Here is a 26,647-nt window from a genome sequence, read left to right on the forward strand (position 1 = left end):
AAAATTGTTCACTACCATTTACTAATGCTGCTGATACTGCTCACGAACTCAGGCTTGCTTCATAGAAACACACGGCTGTACTCGTGAAGGAACTGGTGATTGCTCGCGTGTGTAACTCATTCTTCTGCTCGAGTTTCCCTTCAAATGTCACACCAGTAGTAGTCAACGCATCTTAAAATTTCTTTACCCACGATACTGGAAGACCTATGTAAAGTTTTGACATAGTCTAGAGAACTTGATTTGGCTTTGAGAGTTTTACTTCTCTTTAAGAAAATAGACTCTTCTCTCCCAACTTTTTTGCTTTTTAGAATTTTTCTATGGGGTTTTCCTGGCCCCGAGTTCCCATATGTATTTTGGTTTGTTGTCATTGTGGAGAAAGATATCAAATTAAGAAACACAAGGATGGAGAAATATTGCAGAAAACCATGGAATTCCTGACCAGCGCCCTAGGAATGCCGAGAACAGAGGGAGAGGGGACTTGGCAGCATCTGGTCCCGTAGTCGGCGTTAGCACAGTTGTGCAGCAAACTCGGTGTGCGGTGGACCAGGTTCACAGCTCGAGGGCAAGTGAGGTCAGACTGGGAAGGGCTTTGTGGTGGGACAGGAAGTTTCCGCTTCTCGCCTTGGCATCACAGAGCGAGGCCCCGGCAGGAGCACTGGCCTCTCCTTACGTTAGTGGACCGTCCGCTTTCCTAACGTGGACGTAAATCACCTTTTCTCTATTTTTTCTTGGTCTGCAATAAGAAATAAAGATGAAGAGGGGGAGAGATTATGAAAGGCTGCAAGCAAAACACGGTGGTTGATGGATACGTGGGGCAGCAAATGGGTAGACGCTGTCAGGGCTGAGTCTCGCCCGGTGCTCACGCTGGTGTCTCCTAAGGAGAGTGGACTGAGGGTGGCTGCGGTAGTCACCAAACTCCCTCTAGAAGTGGGGCTGCCCTGCGGGAGTTCCCTGCTCAGGGCGTTTTGCCTTCCTCTGTAAGAAAGAACGTGACTTAAGACTGGATTTAATTTTATATCAATGAGGTGATGATGGCAAACCCTAGAAACTGTGATCTTCAGTTCTGCAAATAGAATTTAAGAAATTATTTTACAGAGTTCACTTACTCTCGGACAGTCTGGCAGGTTGAGGATGTAATTAAAATACTTGCTCGAATTGTGTGTTCTCTCAGTGCCAGGGTGTTGCCGATACTCATCACAGAAATGCTGCCTTCTTCATTTTGCCATTCTTGGCGTGTGGACACGTTCCTGTTTATAGTGCTATAGAAGCGGGTGTGGACTGCTCCTTAGCACCCAGCCCCTTAGAAAATGCCCTTCGCCTGGAGATGGCTAGTGCTTCCCTGATACCGGATCAGTCTAACCTGAGGTGGGGGGTAGCAGAAACTCCCCCAGGTCACACACTGGTGTGGAGCCGTCTCAGACTCTACCTGGAGGAGTTCAACCAAGTCTGCTGAGCAACCGTGGTCTCTATGTGAGCAGCAGCAATAGCAGGAACAAGAATGCTAACAGCAACAGTAGCAGCAACAAAGACCATCAACCACAGCAACAGCAACCATGGCAGAAGCAAGAATGGCAACAAGAGCAGCAATAATAGTAACAGTGACAACACTAGCAAAACAGCAACAGCCGTCTCAGTGGTGAGAGCGGTAACAACAACCATAGCAACGACAGCCACAGCAACGGCAACAGCCACAACAGCAGTAACCATAGCAACATAAACAGTAGCAATAGAGCAGCAGTTACAACAGCAGGAACAGCACAACCAGCAGTCACAGCAGCCATCACAACACCAGCAACAGCTACAGGAATGAGAATAGCAGTGACAGTAGCAGCAATAATAATAGGAGCAACAACAGTAATAGCAACCACCGCATCGCAGTCACAACAGCATCGGCAGCCACAGCAATGACAACAGTGACAAGAGCAGCAGCAGCAGTGCCTGTAGCTTTAGCAGCACCAACAATGGCCGCCGACTGACTGCTCCCTAGGCGCCTGGCCTGGTGCAGGGTGCTCCAGTACCTCGCCCTGCGAGAGTGAGGCGCATGCATGGGCCGTAGAACCCAGGGTTGGAACCACGGCACTTCCTGGCTGTGTCCCTTTGGACAAGTACTTTAGTCTCTTTCCGGGTTGTTTTCAGTTGTCAGCGAGGGTGACAATCACACTGTTTCGTAGGATTGTTGCCTGCACTCTAAGTAAATACAGCAGTGGGGCTTGGGAGGCACGGGTCGAGAGCTCGCAGCAAATGTTAGCCCTTGTTCTCCTCGTCTCACAAGCGGCTTACAGGGAGAACTCACGCACACTGGGCAGTCAGCAGCCTTGTTTGCAACCAGGGTGGGCTAGGAACCAAGTGACCAGGTACTCAGGGAGGGGCTCCTGCCCTGCGTGCCCTGTCCCCCTGTGGCTGGGACAGTGTACTTGCGGTCAGCTTCAGCGCCAACTGGTCTACCCTCCTGCTTCTGGACAGCTCACCTCCTGCAGCTCGGGCCTCCACCCCTCCTGTGCAGATGGACCCTTCTCCCAGCCCTGTCTCAGCCCGCAGCCTCTCACACCATGCTGCCACTCCCGAGCCATGCATCGATCTGTCTTCTGTCTGGGCATGGTTACTTGGAGTGTGTCGTAAGGAAAAAGAACATGGCGCGTCCTCAGAGCAGAATTGTGGGTCACATACGTGGAAAGCAGCTCCAGTAACAAGAAAGGACTCTAGTCTGGTTGGAACCGGCCTGATGGACATGAAACCCACTAACAAGTACAGGCGTGTGTGCGTGTGTGCACACATGTGTGTACATGTGTGTGAGTGTCCATGCACATGTGTGAGTGTGTGCGTGTGTGTTAGAGCTGCACTTTGCCCTCTCAGGGCAACTCAAAACGTATTTTAAAATTTCATTTCCAGTAAGTAATCCCTGATGGACAGAGAGCTGGGGAAGCATCCGGGAATAAGAGTGGTCACCACGCACTTTACATGTGTGGTCTCATTGGTTACAAAAGCCCAGGGAGCAGGTACTGTTGTCCCCATTTGCCGAGTGGAGAAACTGAGTCTTGGCAGCATCAATAGGGAATGGTGGGGACTGTGGCCAACCCACCGTGCAGACCTTCAAACAATGGAGTGCCTATGAGTTGTCAACAAGAGGCAAAGCCTGCTCCGTGTTACCAACCCTTACTCGCTTGTAACACATCCGGGAACTCCAGTTTGTGTGAAATTTGCCAAACTGAAAAAATACTGTGTGGGCCAAACACAGCTTTTGAGAACTTGGCACCCTGCGGGCTGCCAGGGTGTGACCTCAGGCAGAACCCAGAGGTCACGTTCACCTCTAACAGTCACAGTCTAGGAACAGCCTCGGACCCCAGCAGTTCGGCCACGTTTGGTCCAAGTATGAATTGATCACATACAGGGGCTTTGCGGGCTGGGTAAAATTCAGTTTGATTCCTGGCACCAAAGCACCAAGAAAATGGGACCAAGGACAAAACCAGTGAAAATATCCAAGCTTCCTGCATAAGCTGGTGGGAAGGCCGCACACGGCTTCTGCTTATTCAGATCTTTTATCTCCAGGTTGTTTTTTGCATAGGTTCCTGGGACTTCAAATCAGAAATTACGAAGGGAAATGCAGTGGAAAGTCTCCCCTCGCTGTGTTCCACAGCCAGCCAATGTGAATTCTTGCACCTTCTTCCAGGGGTGCACAGTAAGTAGACAGACATACATTTAATATCGTTATGCTCTCACTATTAGATATTTTCACTAGTTTTACAAAAATGGCAGAATATATGCATTTCTATGTTTTGATTTGCCCCCATTAATGATATATCCTGGAGAACTTTCTTGATCAGTGACTGTGAAGCGGCCTCATTCTTTTTAGTGGCTGTATAGTATTTTATTTACCATCATGTATTTAACTGATCTTCCAACGTGTGAGCACTTGGGTTGTTTCTGATTTTTTGTTATATAAAGAAATGCTTCTAAGGCTAACCCTGTGCATGTTGTTTGGCACACGTATGTTCCTGCTGGGTCAGAGGACAGGCACGTTTGTCATTTTGCTACTCTCAACACATGCCCATGAAGATTTCAGACTGTGCTCCCATAGGCCGTGGCGCTGGAGACAGCCCCTTCCCCACATCCTTTGCCAGCACAGTGTAACTGGGTGTGTGACAACCAAGGGGATGTTGGTGCAGAGTTGCCTTCTGCGTCTCTTGTCTTAACCTTTTCACTGGACTCCATCTGCCTAGGGCCTTGGTCTGTTTTCTCTATGGAGCTGCTCTTAAGGATTCGATGAGGCTCTTTATACGTTGGGTCAGTCCCTCGTGGAGTAGTTAATTTTCTCTCCACATCTATAGTTTTATTTTTAACTGATGGCGGTTTTCCAATGCAGGATTTTTTCTAGCGTGAAGGCAAACACACTGATCTTTCTTTTACAGGTCCTGGGTTTCGGGGTCGTGTTTAGATAGGCCTCCCCCACTATGAAGGTGGGAATAAACCCTCACTCTGCCTTGGTTGTTGTGCTGTTTCTCTGTAAGTCTCTGATCTAGCGACTCCATCTCAGTGTGCGGTGTGAGGCACGGATTCAACCCAGCCTTCCTTTCCGACTGGGTGCAGAGTTGTGCCAACACTGGGGGGGGGGGGGTGTTGCATTTCCTTCCCTACCTCTGCAGGTTTTCGGCTTCCTCGATGGTCTCGGGCAAGGCCTTCCCTTTGGTCTCCGGCAGCATCAGCACCAGTCCTCCTGCCACCAAGCCCACCACCGCTGAAACCAAACAGACGCAAGTCACGGCAGGAACGGAACTCGCGGCTTCTATAATTAGCGCTCCTTTCTTTTCCTTGTGTTTTCCTATGCTTATTTATAGATTTTTTGTTGCCATCTCTGATGGCGCTATTTTCCATGATAAATGCACTGCCAATTCCCAGCTCCATTGGGTTACCACTCCTTTTAGGGGAATGAAATCCTCAACATGAGTCAAGATAATTCTAGGCCAGGAGCCATTGCCACGATCTCAAGATACTTTGGAACTGGAACATCACTTTGAAAAAAAATTAACTCCGTGAAAAGGACAAATATAACTTGGCCACATAAAGCGCTGGGTGACGAAAATAAGTCAGGAACTTGGAACACGACTAGCAAATGAGACTCAGGACTCGTGTATGGCAGCCGAGGGGTACCCAAAGCATAACCAGGCCTGTAGTTCAGGTTCTGCTATTTGCTATAGTCTTGTTCCTTTTTTACTTTCTCCCCAGCTCTAATCTCTACTAATAGACTGATTTTGTGTGTGTGTTTTTAAATTGTGATAGACGTTTTTATCTCTTATGTAATTATTTTATGTGGGTTCTTCACCAGTTTGGGGGTTTCCAAGCACGGCATGCTGGACTTTATTTCTTCTTCCCTTCCAAAGTGGCAGAGACAGAGCCCCCCAGCACAGCAGCTCAGAACCCCAGATCCAGCACGAGCTTGGGGTCGGCACAGACTCCCTCCCCCTCCTCTGGGTCTCAGGGCTGGAGGAAGACCCGCACTCCCTGGCTGTCCGGGCCCCTGCGCACACTGGGCTAATAAACCTGCATCCTGGACGTCCACAAGGCTGAGATGAAGGAGTGCTAGCTAGGCGCTTAGCAGAGTGCCTGGCCACGCCACCAGCTGTGGAAGTGCTTCCCGAAATCTCCCCGAATTACCCAAGATTTGCGGGGTCATCATGTAAGCAATGAATGTGCTGTAGTTAATGCCAACAAGAGCCACATTCGGTCGGCACCTGAATCTCCAAAGGGAGTGAGTTATGGAGAGAGAACGCAGCATGTAAATCCAGCTACCACCCATCGGGCGTTTTGTATTGGCAAAGACAACCTCAACTGGCTGGGGTGATCCTCATCCTTTTTCCCAGTGTTCTTTTACCCAGGATTTCCCAACAGGCTGCTGCTTCCCCTAGGCTTCTGGCTCTTTCAAGTCCACAGTGAGCACACTAGTGTTGGGTGGGAAAGAAAGGGGAAAAAAACCCCAAAATACAAAGCTGTGAGTTTTGATTCCTGTGGGCTAACCAATTAAAGGTTGGAAAGGGAAGAAGATAAACTATTAGCAAAAATAAAATTGAGGGGCTGCTCTGTAGCATAGTAGGCTAGGCCTCTGGCTGCAGTGCCAGCATCCCATACGGGCGCCAGTTCTAGTCCTGGCTGCTCCTCTTCCCATCCAGCTCTCTGCTGTGGCCCAGGAAAGCAGTAGAAGATGGCCCAAGTCCTTGGGCCCCTGCACCCACGTGGGAGACCTTGAAGAAGCTCCTGGCTCCTGACTCCTGGCTTTGGATTGGTCCAGCTCCGGCAGTGGTGGCCATTTGGGGAGTGAACCAATGGATGGAAGAGCTTTCTCTCTGTCTCTTTCTGTAACTCTACCTCTCAAATAAATGAATAAAATATTTTTAAAAACATTGAGATGGCCTTTGCGTTCACTTTAAATGCAGAAATCCAAAACAAGCAGCCGTCGGAGCAGGCATTTGGCTGAGCAGTTAGGATAACCGTGTCCCACACTGGAGTATGTGGCTCAGGTGCCGGCCTCTGGCCTGACCCCAGCTTGCTGCTGACGTTGAAATGGGAGGCAGCAGTGACGGCTCAAGTAACTGGGTTCTTGCCCCCATGGGGGAGACCTGCATTGAGTGCCTGGCTCCCGGCGTTGGCCCAGCCCAGCCCAGTTGCTGTGGACATCCGGGGAGTGAAGCAACAGAAGGGAGCTCTCTCTGCCCCTCTGTCTCTTTGCCTTTAAATAAGTAAAAATTTAAAAAATAGTTGTTATGAGCGTTATCAGCGAGCAGTTATAAATCCCTTGTCTCCTCCGGCAGAACGAATGTGAGATGTAAGTGAGGCTTAACGATGGCTTTTCTGGGTGTGGGCTTCGCACTGCTTTGTTAAATAAACATAAAGTGTCTATCCACTATCCAGAGCTGCCCTGCTGAGCCCTCGGCCACCCACTGTCCCCTAGGGGGCTCTGGGGACGGGCCGCTGGCCAGTGCTGGGGAGAAAGGCATCTGGGGCACGTAGGTCCCGTCAGCGTGGCAGCTTCCCTGTGTCACAGTGTTGGTGTCTCCGGGTAAAGAACTCGCGTGCTGCCAGCACTGGCACTGCTGTCATTAACTGGGTGGAAGGTGAAGGATTCACCCGGTCTGTTTTGAGGGTGAGCTCTCCAACACCTTGGTACGTTAGGGCACAGAAAATCCCCCTCACCCATCCCTTGGGAAGGAGGGGGAGGGGTGAGCAGGGCACCCGCGTGGGTCACGGCGCAGCGGTAGGAGGAGCAGTGGGAGCTTCCCTCTGTGCACTTGAGCGAGCTGCCTCTGCACTTCCCGGGAAGTGAGCCGGTGTCGTGTGCTCACGGAAAAGCGTAACAGATTCGAACTGGAACAGCTCAGACAGGCCTTGGGGGCATCGGGGACGGGTGTGTGGAGGCATCTGGCTAACCCGAGAAGGTGGGTGCTGAGTGTCTGAACCCAGCAGTGACGTCAGGGGTGTGTGTGGTGGGGACGCGTTGAGAGGTCTGGGCGCTGGTCTGTAGCCGCGGGGAAGGGAGTGGATGTTGGGTGTAAGGGGGTGGTGGGGGGGGTGGGCTTGGCACCCTCGCAGGCCCTGCGGGTGCCATGCTGGACTTGCCTCTGTGTGTTAATGCTGGTCGGGACTCTTGTCACCTGTCACCTGTCACCTGCCGTGATGGAGGCCGGGAGGGGAGAGGCAGGCTCAGCGTGGTTCCCCTTGCTCACTGCAGCTGAACTATGCTCCTGAGATCTCACTGGCTAAGGAGGCACCTGTGGGGTCCCCCCAAGCCTGGGTCCCCCGAGAGGCTGGTGCACGGCTGGCATGTTGATCTTTGTTTCTTCTAGGGCTGGGGCGTGTCGTTGGCCACATTTCAGCGGCCTGGTTTGGAAGCAGCAGGGCCAGGACTTTATGTTTTGCAGTCCTGGCTGTGGGCCAGAGCCCGGCTGAGGGAGCCTGGGGAGGCCGAGGCCCACAGGTGAGCATCAGCCCAGACTTACAGCACAGTGGTTCCCAGTGTCACCAGGAGGCACAGCACCTGTTCTCAGTGGAGACCAGGGTCCCTAGCAAACAGCTTTTTCTGCTAATACCTAGGAGGATCTCTCTCTTCTTGTTTGGGGAGCAGAGAGAGGAAGTGGGAGCTCCCACCCCCACTGTTTCACTCCCCAGATGCCCCGAAGGGCCCGCAAGAGCTGGGAACCCACAGTTGGGAGCGGAGCGGGGACCGAATGGGAGCGTCTCACCGAACACCACCAAGGGCAGCTGCAGCCAGATGGCCGTGAGCCGGTAGACCAGGAAGGGTGTGATGATGCCGCCGATGTCGCACAGCGAGGAGCAGACCAGGACGCCAAGATTCCTGTGACCGGGATGGTACGGGACGGCCTCACCCTCTTGCCCTTCCCCAGGACCCTTCGGCAGGCGGCCACTCACTGTCAGCGCCCAGGGTCCGTGCGTGCCCGCCTCCCCTCCCTCCCACCTGCTGAGGTGTTCGTTGTCCCTCCCCACACCTGGCCCCAGTGCACCTGGCTGCTACCCTCCCTCCTGTAGCCCCGGGGGTCCTTCCTCCCAACTCAGCCCCTGCTGTGGTCATCTGCTGTCTGCCCTGAGCCCCGCCTCCACCTGTGCCTGTGTGGGGAAGTCTCACCTGATGAACGTGGGGTACAGCTCGGCGTTGACCAGGCACACCATCTCATAGGCCATGGTGATCCCCATCCTGCCCAAGCAGGCCACAGCGATCCTCAGCCCCTGCAGATCTGGGGGAAGCACAGGCTGTGTGTGTGGGCACTTCCACACCCAAGAGCCGGGCCAGACAGCAAACCCGCTCCTCCATGACCCAGAAAGCGCCAAGAGGTTCCCCACGCCCGTTTCAATCTTAGGCACAATTCCAATACTCTCTCCTTTTATATATATATTTTTAAAAAAGGATGATTTTTTAAAAGCAGGAAAAATCATGGCAAAATTAAGAGGAAGGCAGGGGCTGGCGCTGTGGCATAGCAATAAAATCGCCTCCTGCAGCACTGGCATCCCATGTGAGTGGTGGTTCGAGTCCCGGCTACTCCACTTCCAGTCCAGCGCTCTGCTATGGCCTGGGAAGCAGTAGAAGATGCCCCAAGTCCTTGGGCCCCTGCACCCACATGGGAGACCCGGAAGAAGCTCCTGGATCCTGGCTTCAGATAGGCCCAGCTCCAGCCGTTGTGGCCACTGGGGAGTGAACCAGCGGATGGAAGATCTCACTCTCTTTCTTTCTTTCTCTCTCTGCCTCTCTATAATTCTTCCTTTTAAATAAATTATAAAAATTAAAAACAAATTAAAGGCACAGAGTTCTCCCAGAGCCCCCATGTGCCGCACAGGTGTGGCCTCCATGGTCATCAACACCCCCTACACACGGTGTTTCAGCTGATGCACATGCGTGGCCAGGTTGCCATTACCCCAGGCCCCTGGCGCCCCGCAGTCAGCGTGCTCTCTTGGTGGGGACCAAGCTATGGGCCGGGACAAAGCTAACGTTGGGCGTGTCCACACGGCGTGTCCCCTCCAAATCTGTGCTGGAGTTTAAGTCCCAGAGCAGGAAGCTGGTCTGATGGTGGAGTTCAGCGGGGGCTCTGCGGGGCGGTCAGGACTGGACGAGCTGTCAGGTGCAGCCCCCATGATGGGACAGGGAGGCCAGAGATGTGCACACAGGCATGTGCTCCCCGGCTCCTGCTGTGTGATGCCCGCCCCGCCTTGGGACTCTGCCAGCAAGAGGATCACCAGACCCGGCCCTTGACCTTGGGCCAGAGCCATGAGCCTCGACAATCCTCTCTTCCTCGAGTGGCAGTCTGGCGTCATCGTCAGCAACACACATGCAGGGTGCAGGGTGGCCTTGGTGCTCCGCCCCCTCAGCCCCACCCCTCCAGCCCCTGGAACCAGTGGTCTTTTTCTGTCTCTTTAGGCCTTGGTCATTAATGGCCACAGAACTGTAGGCACATCCAAGGTTGGGCCATCTTTACAGAGACCGCCCCAAAGAAACAGCAAAATACTGCCTTGTTGGAAATAATTGCTAATAACGCAAGAATCCACGTTGCTGGAAGGACTCTGCCTTGCGGGCTTCCGCACCCTCCATGCAGACAGCGTTTGAAGAGGGAAGCAGGGGGCTGGGTGCTTGGCTTCCCGGTGGCCTTTACCCAGACTTCCTCACTCTGCAAGGAGGTGCAGAGAGACCAAGGCAGCTGCCTGAGTCATATCTGGGCAGTCCCGGGTGGGACTGTGACCTGGGCCCCCCTGTGGCCACGGTGTGGGTCTACACAGCTCCTCCTAGTCCATTCCATCAGGCAACAGCGGGGGTCACCCGCTCAGGAAGGAAACAAACGGGGTTGAAGGACAAATGACATCGTGTTCCTATCAGCCGGCCGTGCCACCCCCCTCTCTCAAGGCCCCAGAGACAAGCCCCCAGCCTGGCCTCGGACTTACTATCAGGGACAAACACCGAGGCTAGACACGCAGCCCCTGCCACCATGTTGGACACGGCCCACGGGTACCGGCGGCCGACGCGGTCGATGGTGGCGATGATGAGGAAGGCGGCCGGGAATTCCACCAGCGCAGAGTAGAAGAAATCCAGGTAGACGTTGCCCCCTGCAAGGCCCAGGTGCATGATGAGGCCTTGGTAGAGAACCGAGCTCGTGAACCTGAACAGACCGGAGAGCGGGGGTCAAGCTAGGACCAAATGCAAGCCAGCCACAGGGAGGGAGGGGCTCCTGGAGAAGCGGGAGGTGGCTGCGGACCACCTCTCCCCGAGGGGCTCTCCCTGCTTTCCCTCCCCCCACTGCTCTGCACCGTCCACTCCAACCCGGCGTCAGCTGTGACCCCAGAGCCAGAGAGTGGACAAGGTCAGTGCAGCGTCGCAGCAGCACCTGCCCAGCTCAAGGTCAAGATGAGTGTTTCAAAACGACACCGAGTAATGAGTGGCTGTGAAGTGTCTCTCTGTGGGGATCTACAGGATCGACAGCCGCATTCGAACTTGGGGGGCGCCAAGACAAAGGGTGCAGCCTCGCTCCTGGCTGCTTCCTCTCCTGGCCTGAGACAAACGTTTTGGCTGCTTCTGGTTTGGTGGACGACCACGGTCATTGCGTGTCATGGAAAATATGAGGCTGCTGGGCCAGAGTCCCAGTTATTCAAAAAGGAAAGAAGGCACGCAGAGCTGGGGTTCAACGCCTTGTCTGTGCGGGGTGGTGAAGGCGGCCGCTGCCTTAATTCCCCAGTGTGTGGCTTCTGTCTGGGATTGTAAATCCTCCCCGGCTGGTGTGAGAGCTGCACTAACAAGGCGCTGGGAGTGACCTGGAACCACAAGCAAGGTTCAAGTTCAAGTCGCTGGGTTGTGGAGCCAGTGGATTATTCTTGTCCATAGTTTTTTTTCTCCCCTTCCAGGCAGAACAGAAAAGGGAAAGGCATTTTTTGCACTGCTGTGTGGTAGAGCTCTCCCGTCAGGGTCAGCATGCGCACCAATGGTGCTGGGTGTCGGCCGTATATCGGGGTCACCTGGAGAACCAAGCACTATTGGTCCCTGGGCCCCGTCTTAGGCCAATTAAATCAGTAGTTGTGGGGATGGGGGTGTGGCTTCGGGGTTTTACAGCCCCGCAGGTGATTCTACGGGGAAGCCAAGGTGAGGACACTCTGGCCTGTGCGTGGGGGCCTGAGCTGATCTCAACACGAGGAAACACCAGCCAGAGAGCCCTCTGTGCAGGGGCCACACGTGGCCGGCCGCGGCCCACGCTCACACCGGGGTTAGGCGGCGTGCTGGAGGTACCCGGGGTCCCGCCTGCAGGGTGGACAGCTGTGGGGAAGGAGCTGGAGTGAGGTCGAAGGCGGCAGCAGCTCTCACCAGTTGTACATCAAGATGCAGGTGTGCTTCCTTATCTGGGGGGTCCTGACCAGGTCGAGGAAGGAGGGATTCAGCTTCTCGCCGACGTCCTCGGCCGCTCTCAGGCTCTGAGGGAATAGCAGAGAGGCTCTGTGTGGCTGCCGTCGGCCTGCCGGGGGCATCCAGGGGGCAACAGCAGCGGCTTCCCTCACGGCGTGCCTGCCACGCACCACGCACGGCCGCCCCGTCCCCGGAGTCTTCACAAACCCTGCTTCCTTTTATCCCACGTCACAGAGCAGCGGCGATCCCCGCTCACGCTGATGAACTTCTAACTCGTTCCTGCTCTCGCCCCAAGCCCAGCCGGCTGAAAAGGCCCGAGTTCGAGGTGCTGAGCTGCGCTAAGGGCAAAACCCCAAACACAGCGGGAAACGGGCTCCTCATGACTCAGTTCTGTGTGAGAAGGGTGGATTGCCTACAACGCTCCAGGACAATTTCTCTCCAAAAGGCTTGCACTCCTGGTCTGGACTCTAGCCCTGCGAGGGTGCAGGACATGCCAGTAAACACGACGGGGTGTTGAGCCGAGACGTGAGGGGTGCAGAATCCTCACTGGGTTTTGAAATGACCTCTGGCTGCCTCTTCATTGGGAAGCCCCTGCTCAGTGCTCCAAGGATTCTGCTGCATTTCACCCCGGCAGGTGCAGCGCCAGCTGGTGGGTCCTTCCCACAGCCCCCGTGGAGCTCGCTGGTGCGCGTGGGGCTCCCCGCAGCTTCCCTTATCTCTGTCCCCCGCTCCACAGGGCCCCGGCTCACCTGAAGAGACGCAGGCAGAGGTTTTCCGTTTTTCTTTGCGATGTGCTCTATGATCCTCATGGCTTTGGCGTTCTTGTTCTGGGAGATGAGCCACCTTGGCGACTCAGGGATGCACCTAGGGTCCAAGATCAGCAGAGGGGAACCTGTCGCTAAGGCCCCCAGATTCCCACTTTCATGTCTGTGAGCATCTGAGGGCATGGGGTGGGGTAGGGGCCCACATGGGAGTGAAGACGGTGCAGGGGACGGGACCCCGCCTCCCTCGAATGCTGATGTGCGCCCGCCTTGTCCAGGAGGCCTGGTGATTTCTAAGCAAAGGAGCCGGTAGCAACTCAGTGTCCACCTGTGCCCCCAGGGAGGAGAGGCAGGGCCGTGGGTGGGCCCCTGGCCTTGCAAGGGCCTGAGAAGTGAGAGCCGGGGCCCAGCGGTGCAGGTGGGAGTGAGCAAATACACAATCATGGGGAAAAGTAGGCCCGCACGAGGGGACTTCAGCGAGTTCATGGAAGACGGAATGAAGAGACAAGCTAGTTTTGGTAAAAAAAACTTTGAAATCCAGGGATCTTCAGATATTTTGTGGGGAGTGAGTATTATGAAAAAACCACATGTGGCCTTCAAATATTTTTTTTTTCAACAAAATAAGCTTGTCTTTTAGTTCTATTTTCCCACAGTCTTTGGAGTTCCCTTGGATATCTTAGGGCCACAGCTGGTTTCCCAAGGGAACATCTGAGGTCAGGTGATGGGGGCCTCCAAAGCCAGGCTGTGTGCAGGGAGCCCTCGCCTGTCGCTGAACAGGATGTGCCCAGCGGGTCTGACTGTGGGGTTCAGGGGGAGCAGGGGCAGGAGGGAGCACGTAGGAGGGGCTGGTGGGGCTGCTTGTGGGTCACTCTGGGCTCAAAAGGGAGTGGGGGGGAGGAGTGCTTGTGCGGGAGGAGTCGGGGCTCTTCCTGGGTTAAGGTTGGCTCAGAGGAGCAGGGGCCTGGGCGCTCCTCGGCTGTCAGTCGTGGCTGTCAGTCAAGGTGGGAGCCTTGGCCCTGTGACACTCCCCGCAAGGCCATTTTCCGGATGATACACAAGCAGCAGGGGCTGACCGTGGTGCAGGGGGCAGGGTCAGCCAGGGCCGCCGCTGCCTGCGCTGGGGGGGATGGGGGGACAGAGGACTTGGGGAGGAGGCTGCAGATAGCGGGGTCAGAACAGCTGGGCCTCAGGCTGGGAAGTCTGCACAGCCACGTCCTGATCATTAGGGACGTGCCAGGTGCAACCGAGTGATGTTTTCGGAGACTTACGAGCACCGAGTGAAAGGACAGGAGTGGACAATTGGAGGGGACGTGTTCTGGCGTCCACAGCACAGGGGCTGATGGCAGCTCCCAGCCGTCTGTGATGATGTAGTTTGTGCAGGGCTTGAGGGCTCCAAGGACAGAGATGAGAAGGAGACGGAGCGCTGGTTACCGTGGTCGGACCAGAGTGCTCCATTCACCTGCCTTCCAATAGCACATTGCAGCCCGCAAATAGGTGCAGTTATTACACGTTGGCAAGAAACTTGTGGAGGGGAAAACTTGAGAGTGAAAATCATCTAAAAATATAATCAGTGGCTGGGAAATAACCGGAGGGATGGGAAGTTTTGGCTCAGTCCGAAGTCTCTGGTCTGCAAGCTCTGGGTTCTATGGCCAGGCGACCTGAGTGGTGATGAAAGTGTTGTCCCCTGAGTCCAACAAGCAGTGATGCACTCGGGTCACTGAGCGGGGAGGAGTCCAACCCCCCAGGACTGGATGGGCTGCCTGGGGAAGGCCCGGGGAGGGGGGCCCAGCTTGATCCGAGCCCCCTCCCCCCTCTGCTCCTGCAGCTCCTCCCTCCTGCCCCACCTCCCTCTTCTTTGATTGGAATCAGATTGGTGCTCGCCTGTGTTCTAACCCACCTACTTCCTCACCCTCGTTCTACTTGGATTCCGGAGCCTCGTGTTGCGCTGGTCTCCAGATACCTGCACATGACCGTGCCCTCCAGACCTCATCACTCTGCCTGCTGTGTGCACCTCCACGCAGGCACACAGCCTGACTCGGGGCTCACCCACCAGGTACCTGCTCTGCCATCCATCACCTGCCCCTCTTCACGCCCATGGCTCCGTCCTGGTTCTGGCCCTCGTCCTTCCTTGCCAGGGTCATCTCCTGTCTCCCTCTCCCCCAAGCGTGCCTGCTGTCTCCCGTGCGTCTCAGCCATCTTTCAGACAAGTGCCCCTCGTGGAACTTGGAGAATGGAAAGTAAATTTAAATCCATCCTATTGAGAGACAGTGGCAAGGCTGGGTTCCTTGGAGGTAGTCAGAGCCTGGATGACAGGTTGGCCTTTGCTGTCACTGAGTCTTTATTCCGAGGGTGGAAACCATCCGGCAGGGAAGTGGCATGGTAGATTGGGGTGTTTTAAGTGCAACAAGATGCTTGGCTCAGAGGACCTTCAAGCTAATGTCAGGAAGGCCAGTGGGCACCGCGTGAGAGCAAACCAGGGTGAGAAGTGATGACATCCTAAAGTGGCTGGGAAAAGGGGGTGGGCTCAGAGACACACGGAGGTGGACGAAGGTGTAAGGAGTGGGCGGGGGGGGGGGGCGCCCAGGGCCACTCTCAGAGCGCCCGTTGCTGACTTGGTGTTTGCGTCCCCCTCAAATCGGGATGTTGAAGCCCTGACCCCCGGTGTGTAACTTGAAGGTAGGGCTTTGGGCAGGTGATCAGGGTTAGATGACGAGGCCTTGAGCCTGGGGGCCCACGAGGAGACTCACGTCCTTATCAGAAGAAAGACCTGAGCCTTCTCCCTCTCCCTCTCCCTCTCTATCTATCTCCCCCCACCATGTGACCACAAGCATCCGCTCTTCCATGGGAAGGGGCCCCCACCAGGAGCTGCATCTCTCAGCACTTTGACCTTGGCCTTCACAGCCTCCAGGACTGTGAGAAGCACATGTCCGTGGTTTAGGAGCCCAGTCCACGGCATACACGTTACAGCAGCTGGAGCAGACCGAGACACAGGGTGTAATGAAACAGGCTGCCGGGGGACATTAAACTCTTAGGCAGGACATCAGGAGGGGAAGACAGACAAGTGCAGGCAGAAGCACATAAGTGGGCTTGCTGCACAGGGGAGCTGTCTGGTCTGATCATCAGGCACCCCCTTTATTGGAAGGAAGTCCACGCTAAGGGTTTCTGCCATTTTCCCATGCACTTCACTTGGGCAAGGATGACAAACATGTTCTACTTGCTTTGGTAGCTGATTGATTGGTGTGGTCTGCCTCGAGTGCTATGTTGGCCTTATCTGGGATAAAAGCTGCTGTAATTGATTGGCAATGTCTGCCTTGGGCATGGACATGGAGAAGCAGGACATGAGCGCCAGGCTTCATCCTGGAGTGTCCACCGAGAAGAGCCGGAACAGCAACAGTGACCGACAGGACAGCAACAGTTGTTGCTCTCCTCCGGGGGTCTGCAGTCTGAACTGTACCACAGCTGCCGGAAGCTAATCTAAACCCCAAGTAAATAATGTGGAAAAGTGAGACCCAGCCCAGGGCGAAAGGGACACAGATTTCCAGAGGAGGAGACAGCCCGGTGTCTGGGATTTTCGTCTCTAAATCGCTGGGTGGGCAGCCCGCGAGAAGGCCTGGAGAGTGAGGGAAGCCTTAGAATTCGGCAGCACATGAAGCAAATCAATGCTCTCAGTGTCCCTCCTTTTTTGTTCCCGGGGGACTTACCAGTAATAGAGCAGAAAGCAGAAGTTGGGCAGGGTCACCGTGAGCTGCAGCCACCTCCAGCGGGGGAGGGCGTAGGCCACCCCGGTCAGCACCAGGAGCCCCACGGTGAAGGCCGCTTGGTATAAAATCCCCACCGTTCTCCGATAATTCAGCCCGACAAACTCTGTAACTGCACAGATTCCAAATGTCAGCGTGATGCCGTGGGACAGCGAGTGGCTGCCCAGCGAGGTGGAAGCAAGATGGCCTCAGAAATAGACTCCACATTCCAGAATTTTCCATACAGCTCTCCAAACAATTTTTTTTTTTGGACAGGAAGATTTAGACAGTGAGAGAGAGAGACAGAGAGGAAAGTCTTCCTTCCCTTGGTTCATTCCCCCCAAATGGCCGCTGTGGCCCGCTCTGCGCCGATCTGAAGCCAGGAGCCAGGTGCTTCTCCTGGTCTCCCATGCAGGTGCAGGGCCCAAGCACTTGAGCCATCCTCCACTGCACTCCTGGGCCACAGCAGAGAACTGGACTGGAAGGGGAGCAACCAGGACAGAATCTGGCGCCCCGACCGGGACTAGAACCCGGTGTGCCGGAGCCGCAGGTGGAGGATTAGCCAAGTGAGCCGCGGTGCTGGCCAATCCAAACAATTTTAAATGTTCGTTGGGGCGTGTTTTGTCATAATTATTGCTTGTATTAATTCAGAGGAATCTTATATTCCCACTTTGGATGTGATGAAGGCCTACCAAGAGAGGCAAAACTGATTTTCACACATAGAACACAGTCATGGACAAACACAATTACATTTCAGATACAATCAAACTTTTTATCTAGATTAGGCAACAAGGCAGTGATAACTAAAGAACTCAACGCATGAACCAAACTTGACTCTCGATTGCATATGATTTTAATATAAATGAACACCTGAACAGAACGGGTTCTCTCAAACAGGTTCAATGTTTTCTTTGAAATCCTCTTTGTCTGTGTACATGGTTTACAACCAGCAGTGGGCTGGAAACTGGCTAGTACTGGTTTGCGAGAGTTCATTTGTAAGTTCTCAGTTTTGCAGGCTGGTTGTGCAAGGCGGGTACCTTGAAGGCAGCCATGGCAGGCTCATGGAAGGTGGGGAACACCAGTCAGGGCCCTCTATCCCCGTAAGAGTGGATTCGCCAGTGCACCTGGGCACGTGGCCTAATAATCAACTTCCTCTCACCCCACGGCCAGAACCTGACGAGTACACAAGGTCTGGTGCATTGAATTGGACAATGGTTGTTTTTCTAGGCTGGGATTTCAAAATGTTCGTGGAAAGTGGAGTTCAAAGGTCACGTGCCAGGCTGGCATTGTGGTTGTAGGTGGTGGGTTAAGCATCCCATAGGAGCTCCTGTTCGAGTCCCGACTTCTAATCCAATTCCCTGCTAATGTGCCTAGCAAGACAGCGGAAGACGGCCCCAGTGTTTGGGCCCCTGCATCCCTGTGGGAGACTCGGATGGAGCTCCAGCCTCCTGGGTTTGGCCTGGCCTATCGTTTGCGACCAACTGAGGAGTGAACTAGCAGAAGGAAGATCTCTCTCTTTCTCTCCTCATCACTCTGTAACTCTGCCTTTCAACTAAATAGAATAAATCTTTTTTTGTAAATAAAAAGAGAATTTGCATTTCCCATAAACTTATTGAAGATCCTTGGTAGGGTAACCATAGCAGTATTAAAATTCTGGCCACTGGGGCACCAGATTCTGTCCTGGTTGCTCCTCTTCCAGGCCAGCTCTCTGCTGTGGCCTGGGAAGGCAGTGGAGGATGACCCAAGTCCTTGGGCCCTGTACCCGCATGGGAGACCAGGAAGAGGCTCCTGGCTCCAGGCTTTGGATTGGCGCAGCACGCTGGCCGTGGCGGCCATTGGAAGGAAGACCTTTCTCTCTGTCTCTCTCTCTCTCTCACTGTCTGCCTGTCAAAAATTAAAAAAAAAAAAATCCTGGCCATCCCACGAGACGTAGTTTTTGCTTTGGGTGTTTGACAGATATGTCGCAGACTTCCACTATTCAGAAATGTACCCTGAACATATCTCTGCAGGTATGAATCATCCAAATGTGTGTTTAAACAGAATTGAGCGAGATGACCTAAGTGCTCAGTGACAGGAAAGCCCTGTTTCAAAGGGGTTGGGGCCATGGGTGGGGTTGAGGAAGGTGAGCAGAAAGAGGTGGAGTGACAAGTGACGAGGCGAGTGACAAGGCAGAGTGACAAGTGACAAGGCAGAGTAACAAGTGACAAGGCGGAGTGACAAGTGACAAGGTGGAGTGACAAGTGACAAGGCAGAGTGACAAAGCGGGGTAACAAGGTGGAGTGACAAGGCAGAGTACAAGGCAGGGTGACAAGGTGGAGTGACAAGGCAGGGTGACAAGTGACAAGGCAGAGTGACAAGGTGGATGGCCAAGGTGGAATGCCAAGGCGGAGTGACAAGGTGGAGTGACAAGGTGAGGTGACAAGGCAGAGTGACAAGGTAGAGTGACAATGGAGTGATAAGTGACAACGTGGGGTGACAAGGCGGGGTGACAACGGAGTGACAAGGCAGAGCGACAGGGCAGAGTGACAAGGCGGGGTGCCAAGGCAGAGTGACAATGGAGTGATAAGTGACAACGTGGGGTGACAAGGCGGGGTGACAACGGAGTGACAAGGCAGAGCGACAGGGCAGAGTGACAGGACGTGTGGTGGGGACATCCAGAGGACAGGAGAAGCCGTGGGTGCGAGGAGGGGAGAGGACGTCCTGCTGAGGTACACGTGCACCACGAAGCTCCGTGCACGTCTCCCCGGTGCGTCTCCCAGAGCCCCAGGGGCTGGCCGCAGAGCCGCGCGTGCTGACTCCCGGCTGGCGGAGCGCTTCTCAGCGGCTCCCTAGCAGGAGCCGTGCCAGGCCCCAGATGCTCCACTGTCTGCCAGGACCTCCCCCAGGTGAGGCTGCCGGGCGATGCTGCCAGCGTGTGCACACACTCTAGCTGTCCCACCTGAAACAGCAGCTGCGATAGTTATATTTTCATCTGCATATCCCCTCTGTCGGGATGTGCCCGAAGGGGAAGGGAGACGCTGTTCACCCTCAACACCTGATGAAGGCACCGATTCTTCTCACTATTCTTTCAAGCACGCTTCGCTGCTAGAATTCAAGCGCTCTCCATGCCCTGGGAGCTAGCCACGCTCTGGGTCTTAATGAGGAGGGTGTTAAGTACGTTCCAGGGCCGTAGACGGTGTGTGGAGTGCTAGGTTGATCGCAGGTCTGGCATTGTCTGTTCCCTAGCGGGTACGTGGAGGATCATTGTGGTTACCGGAACGGATTTACGCAAAGCCACAGGGCCCTTGGAAAGTCAAACAAATCTCTCAGCATCCAGGCTCCTAAGTGAACAGGCCTGGCGGGCTGGAGGGCACTCCAGGGGCCAGAAACAAAGACTTGGAGAGTGCTCTGAGGCTGGGAGGCACGCTGCTTGTTTGCCCTGGTTTCTGCCTTCCTTGCTTTCTTTTGGGGGAAATGCAGACCGAGTTGACTGCAAATATTTTAGAAGTTGTTTTCCACGAAAAGAGAAACCTCCCCAGATGACGATGAAGCTGCTGTCCGCCCAGCACCCGCCCCCCGCCCCGCCGTGTCCGCACCACCACAGCTTCAGCCCCACATTCTTACTCAGGATGTATCCTATGAGCCAGCCTGCTTTGCTGACCAGCCCTTGGATCAAGCGGAAAATCACCATCCAGGTGTAGTTGGGAGAAACGGCCATGAGGACCCCGGCTGCAGCATTGATGAGGATTGTGATCAACAGGCAGAGCTTACGGCCGAACCTGCAGGGAGAGAGAGAGAGAGAGAGGGAAGTGAACTGGGGCCGGTTCTCGCAGAAAAAAACTCATGGGCATTAGGGACATGCAGACGAGAGCAGAGCTTAGCTCTAAGTATGGCCATGCTGGGCTGGGGTCGGGGGGCCGTGGACTGAGGTCCACACGGAATCCCTGAGTCAGCTCCGTTCAGGTCGCTCTGCCTCAATTTAAGCTCAGGTGAGCCCCACTCACCAGGGCCAAGGCCCCTTCTCGGTCCACGCTGTGGCAGGTGTTCAGGGGAGCTGTCACCCTTCCAGGACCCTCCCCCTGACCCATGCTGGGCCTCGGCTGGGAAGGTGGGCCACCGGGACCGCCTGGACCGGGATGTGACCTCTAACACGAGCCTGCGCGGCTGACGTGCACCTTGCACGTGGGAACCTGGGCTTTCATTTCACTGTGTTTCAGTGTCTCATCTATAAGCGACTGAGAATAAAGTCCACTTTAGTTACTTTTAAGGTTTATTTGTATTTATCTTAATCTACCTGAGTGCCAGAGAGAAAGAGAAAGAGAGAGAGAGAGAGGAGATATGTAATAGAGATCTTCTACTTCCTGGTTCACCCTCCCCCTGCCACATGCCTTCAGCAGCCAGGGCTGGGCCAGGATGAAGCCAGGAGCCAGGGACACCATCCTGGGGGCTGGGGCCACCATCTGCTGCCTCCCAGGACGCATTAGCAAGAAGCCGTATCAGCGGCTGGGACTCAAACCGAGGCACTCTGATATGGGTTGTAGGCGTTCCAAGCAGTGGCCTAACCTGCCGCCCCACCGTGCCTGCCCCGAGAGTATACTTGAAAAGTCTGTTTTGATTCTGAGCGAGATAGACGACGATGCCAGGTGGCTGGTACCCAGCCGGCGGTGGCTGATTTGGGAAGACCCTGGACGGATGGGAGCCTGGCTCCCCCCACGGTACGTGAACTGTGGTGCTGGCTCTCAGAGCCTTGCTGTTGCAACTTTTGGAAAACTTGTCCACTGCTTGCCGAACACAGCCGTGACCGGCAATCGGCTAAATCAGACCAACACAGGTGCCATCAGCACGTAGCCCTGAGTGCTTGCTTCCTAACCGCTTCACCCTACTCGACCGCGATGCTCACGAGGTTACTCATGTCCAGTGTAACCGTGGAAACGCTACGCAACCGTGCACATTCCCAGCCGGCTCTGTCCGGGGACCTCACTTCTGTAGCTTGAAACGGACCATGTCCCTCACAGCCAGCCCGTGGTTAACCATCTACGAGCTCATAGCACCTAGCATGAGCAATCCTTCCGTGAGAACCTAGAATTGGTGAGCGTTTGCTTGTTTAGGAAGCTGCAGAAGAAGGAATAAATTAGCTTGTAGACGATTCATTTTCAAAGTCACTAATGTATGCCTGTACCCTTCTTTTCTTCCATCTGCAAAACGGACCCTCTAAGAGTTGGCTTGGAATAAAACTCGGTATTCTCGTTTCCACCTCTTCCTAATGGCTTCCAGTTTTTATTTTTCTAGAAGATACTCTAGTCAGATGTTTGTGTAGAGTTTTAGAATCCTCCATGGAAGATGATGTGTTTTATTTAATGTTGGTTTGATCTGGGATAAATGGGTTTCCGAGAGATTCTCACATTGTAGAAAGTCTAATAACGACTCAGGAGGCGTTCGGTATGCAAAAACTGTATTCTTCACATTTCTTTTCCAGCTCTGTGCTGATTGTCTTGTTACTTTCCTGGGGTGGGGTACACCCGGCCCGTGGGCTGTGCAAGGCTTGGAAAATCATTTGGTCTGGTCCTGCCAAGGCAACCGCAGCTGGGACTCGAAAGTCGGTAAGTCTACAGCAGCTCACGTTTAGGTTGGTCCGTCTGTACGGCCCGAGAAGGATGTTGTAAATATGCACTTGACCCTTGGCAGATAAAAGGTTCCCCAGCTCTGCTAGGCCAACCTGCACCCTGTAGAAGAAGGGACGACAAAACTCCAGGCAACTTAAGAAAAATCAGAGGCACGTATGAGAGTCCTTCGAACAGTCCACGAGAACTGGAATTAAACATTCTGTTTATTTTGATGCAACATTGTTTTGAAATCCAGGCACACCAGGGGCCTCCAAGAAGTTTACAAAAAGCGCACTGGTGAAAGCATGGCGCGTGGGTTTCCAAAGCTTTCGCACATCAGCTTGCTTTTTACTTCCATTTTTCCAGGAGCTTTGTGCAGCATCCTGGGGTCCAACCCTCTGGGGAAGAAGAATGAGTAATCGCCTTGACGGGGCAGATTTCAGCCCCCAGAACGGAGTAGTGAGGTCACTCAGCAGGTGGATAATTGACTGGAGATGATGACTCAGGAATGCACGGTCCCTGGGGAGTCCGGAGCGGCCTCCTACTTGCTGAGTGGGACGAGAATAATTAACTCACGGCTGAAACTGTCCCCCGTGCGCTCCCTGGACTCCGACTCCCCTGCCGATGAGTCACTCTTGACTCAAGGGTGGTCTTCCAAGCTGTCTTCCTTCCTGCGGCAACAAAAATAAAAAAACACCCATCCGCGTCTACACCTCCCACAGCCAGCCCAGCGGCAGCCATGGCCGGGAGGCTGGGCATGGGTGACGGCTGCCTCGGCTGCCTCCTTCCTCTCTCCTGTGCCAGCATGCCCTCAGGCCCCCGGGTGTGTGCATGAGCGTGTGTGTGCGTGCGCGCACGCGTGACACATGAAATTGTCATGATTCACCTTTACCATGTTTGCAAGTTTGAATCCAGCCTGAGGATAGGAGGCACTTGGTGAGAATGTTTTGCTTTTGTCTGATATACTCGCAGGATTGGGGCACTTCACGGATTGGGGAGCAAGGCACGGAGAGTGTGTGTAAGAGTGAGGTAGGTAGGGCCTGGGGCGCCCACTTCTGATCCAGCTCTCTGCTGTGGCCTGGGAAAGCAGTGGAAGATGGCCCAGGTGCTTGGGCCCCTGCACCCACATAGGAGACCTGGAAGAAGCTCCTGGCTTTGGACCAGCCCAGCTCTGGCCAGTGCGGCCATTTGGGGAGTGGACCAGTGGATGGAAGACCTCTCTCCCTCTATCTACGTCTCTCTTTCTCTCTCTCTCTGTAACTCTGCCTTTCAAATAAATTAAATTTTTTTTAAAAAGAGGTAGATTTATAGAATACATACAATATGTCATCTATATATATTATACAAAGTTACTTCAAAGAGTTTGTGGAAGGATGGAGTTTGAAAAGATAAGCTTATTTTGGTTCAAGAAATTTTGAGGTCCTGGGATGGTTTATTTCATGCATTTTCCATGAACTTTCTAAGCACCTCTTGTAAGCAATTATACACTGGTGGACGTCAGGTGTTACTGCCTGGCGATCCCAGAGAACGAAACTGGCCAATGGCAAACACTCAGCACTCACCTGGTGTTAGGAATATTAAATGATTAACCCCAATAGCCAAGTTGTCCGAAATGCGTATCGAGAATAAAGCCAGTTATTCCATTTCTTTCCCTCTTGAGGACTCCTAAAAATATCTAAGTGGCCGTCAGCAGGACTGTTATGGGGAGCGTCTGGCACAGCGATGGTGGAATTCCACAGTGACGGCCAACTGAAGGCACCGGGCCCCCCGCTGGGGCTGACGCTGCGCAGCAATCCCCAGCGCACGGACGCACCTGGGAGGACCATGCCTCATCTCTCTCTCTGGGGACGCTGACCCAGTGCAGACGCCCACAGCTTTCCTGGCGTAACAGACCCTGCTCCCCTCTCGGAAGGTTATATCCTACGTTCTGCATGGATCGTCACGTCTGGCCACAGGGTCCCACAGGCCAGGAATCCTGTGGTCTGCTGGACAGTGGGGGAGCCTACACTGGGCCTGGTGCTGGCAGCTCCCAGTGCATGGGAGACAAGTATTGGATGGGACAGGGCTCAGGGGTCCTGGGAACCCACATGCAGGTGCGTGGCAGGAGGCCTGGAAACAGACTGGAGATTACAAAAGGAATTAAATCGTCGTTTGTTCCTCTTCCTGTGAACCCGAAGCTGCTGGCTCGTGGCATCCCTCTGTCACCCCAGAGCGTGGGGGAATAAGGCATCAAACATCAGGGGAAGCCAAGCCTGCAGAACCAACAGGCACGGGGGCCAGAGGCTGTGGTCTGTGTGTCTGGGGAAAAGACGGTGTTCAGCCAGAGCCAGGTGAATCCCGGTCTTTGCTGAGCCTGTGGGGTCCCTGAAATTCCACCGCAGGTGCTCCCCCCTACCTGTCTGCCAGGTAGCCGATGCCCACAGAGCCGATGAAAAAGCCGATGTTCACTGCCGACTGAAACAGGTCCAGCATCCAGGAGCGGGCACACACCAGGTTAAACTGCCGGCCCGAGTCAGGAGAGAAAGAAAATAAGGCTGCGTTAGCACCCGGCTGGGGGGCACTCAGCTCGGGGGAGCCCCGGAACGCGCCTCGCCTTAGCTGGGGAGGCTGAGGGCGGAACCCAGCTGCCGCACTGCTGGCTTCCTTTCTACCCACGAGCGTTGCCACGCAAGCCCCCTCACGCTTGCCACAGCCCCACCTCGTTAGGCTGAGCTGTGGTCTGGACCAAATCAGCCAAAATCCTTTTTTCCTGTCCTAGTTTGACTACACAGAGGCAAACAGGCGTGTGGATGGGATACAGGCACGCCCGGCAGTGGGCTGGGCCGAGGAGCACCGCTTTGCTGTCTGGAAGAAGAGGCAGGAGCCCAGGTGCAGCGGGCGCCGGCCTGGGAGTCCGGAGATGCAGCTTCTAGAGCTAACTCCGCTAAGCCACTCCGCGGCCTGGGGCGAAGCTCTGCTCTCCTCCAGGCCTCAGTGGGGAGGGCTGGGCTGCATCCCCTGTAGAACCCCTTAGAGTTGTGAGGCGTGGAGTCCTGGACCCCCCATTTCCTGGAGCTATCTGCCCCCTCACAGCCTGCCGCCTGCAGGTCTGCTTGGACAGATTGTCTCCATGGCAACCAAGCAGCCCTTTTGTACTAAGCCAGGCAACTTTTTTCAGAGTAATTTCCCTTCTCGGTTTTGCCTTGCTCCAATAACCTCTCTCTCTCTCTCTCTCTCTCTCTCTCTCTCTCTCTCTCTCTCTTTCTCTCTCTTCTCTCCATACTTATTGAAATGAAGTTTCATGATCACACTTTTTAAAGAATTATTTACTTGAAAGACGGGGGAGGGATCTTTCATTTGCTGGTTCACTCCCCAAATGGCCACAATGGCCTGAGCGTGGCCACACTGAAGCCAGGAGCCTGGAACTCCATCCAGTACTTGGGCCATCGCCCTCTGCTTTCCCAGGCGCTTCAGCAGGGAGCTGGGTCAGAAGCCGTGCAGCCGAAACTCCGTCTGGAGCCCGTATGGGATGCTGGCGTCCCAGGCAGCAACTTAACCCACTGTGCCACGATGCTGGCCTCCACAGCTAGATTTCCATGAGACTGTATTTTAATAAAATAACAGTACTGGTGCATAATCTCCAGCCCCAGGTGGTTTGATTTGGACACTTAGAGAAAATAAAAGAGGGGACAAATGAGCCGTGGACAGAAGAGCAGCTTGCATCCCACAGTAAAGCAGACTTCAGGTCCCTGTGCCCGGTGGAGGAATGGCGCCTCGAGAGAAGGAGGAAGGGGGACACGCTCTCTCCCGCCTCCTTTGCAGGAGCGTGGATGTGCGTGGTGTTGTCCTTACTGCGGGGACTTGCATAGACTAGAACTATCACCATCAGATTTGAGGAAGCTTTGCTAACCCACTCACGCGCCAGACAAACGAGACGCCGCCTCCTTGCATTTGGGGAGTAGGATTTTGCAAGGTGCACCGAGTCCAAAGAGCATGTCCAGGCACGGCTACCAGGACCAGGCTTTCCCTGATTATTTTGCTTGAAAAGCTCAAGTGTTTGCTTTTCTCTGCTGTGGCCCGAGCCCACTTACCTCGGTGACGATGGAGGAGCCGGGCGTGTCATATACCCAGCCGTGCTCACAGGGGCCCAGCGGCAGGTGGCTCCTGTTAGGGGCCAGGCTGGCCAGTGGGTCCACACAGCCCAGGGAGCTCTGGTTCCAGTCCACCTTGTAGCGCATGCACTGGCGGACGAAGGCCCCGTCGGCGGCGCCCAGGCCCGGCACCGTGTAGTTCAGCTCCTCCTCCGGGCTCCAGCCGCAGCGCTGGCTCAGCTTGGCCACGCCAGGGCTCCGGCAGCGGTGGTCGGGGGTGAAGCCCAGGAAGACGATGCCCACGTAGATGGGCGTGAAGGCTGCAGAGATGAGCGCCAGGAGGAAGAAGGTTTGTTTCTGGAAGAAGTGGAAGTGGCCGACTTGCTCCAGGATGTCATCCACGGTGGGCATGGTGTCTGGAGGCAGAGTCTGCCTGCCGCGGCCCCTGTGTTACCGGAGTGCGGCTGAGAGCAGGTGCGGCCAGCTCAGCACAGTGCCGGACCAAAAGTCAAAGGGTGAGGGTGGCTCAGTTATAAAGCCGCCCGCCTTCGGGGCTGACTTCACCCTGGGCCCACTCTGGGGGGTGCGTGTCCTGCTGCTGCCCCGGGCTGTGCTGTCC

General features: G+C 54.7%; 1 protein-coding gene across 1 annotated transcript; it reads right to left on the reverse strand.

Annotated features, from left to right (window-relative positions):
- Positions 1–666: 666 nt before the first annotated feature.
- On the reverse strand, positions 667–26,439 carry SLC22A2 (solute carrier family 22 member 2). The gene is made up of 11 exons (XM_062187777.1): positions 26,029–26,439; positions 24,354–24,457; positions 19,980–20,134; positions 16,341–16,509; positions 12,628–12,742; positions 11,840–11,946; positions 10,432–10,646; positions 8,630–8,738; positions 8,229–8,341; positions 4,633–4,732; positions 667–733 (listed from the first exon to the last, which is right to left on the reverse strand). Exons 1-11 carry the CDS (start codon positions 26,437–26,439, stop codon positions 667–669), a joined length of 1,665 nt encoding a protein of 554 aa, XP_062043761.1.
- Positions 26,440–26,647: the final 208 nt, after the last annotated feature.

Source organism: Lepus europaeus, chromosome 3 (genome assembly GCF_033115175.1).
Source record: "Lepus europaeus isolate LE1 chromosome 3, mLepTim1.pri, whole genome shotgun sequence".
Taxonomy (NCBI): domain Eukaryota; kingdom Metazoa; phylum Chordata; class Mammalia; order Lagomorpha; family Leporidae; genus Lepus; species Lepus europaeus.

Bases quoted from the DNA above. Each gene is read 5' to 3' on its own strand.
- SLC22A2 (XM_062187777.1), bottom strand. From the start codon at position 26,439: ATGCCCACCGTGGATGACATCCTGGAGCAAGTCGGCCACTTCCACTTC. The intron at 12,743-16,340 runs GTAAGTCCCCCG...CTTGGACCCTAG, and splicing joins TGCTTTCTGCTCTATTACTG to GTGCATCCCTGAGTCGCCAA. The intron at 8,739-10,431 runs GTAAGTCCGAGG...TGCTTCCCCCAG, and splicing joins CTCGGTGTTTGTCCCTGATA to ATCTGCAGGGGCTGAGGATC.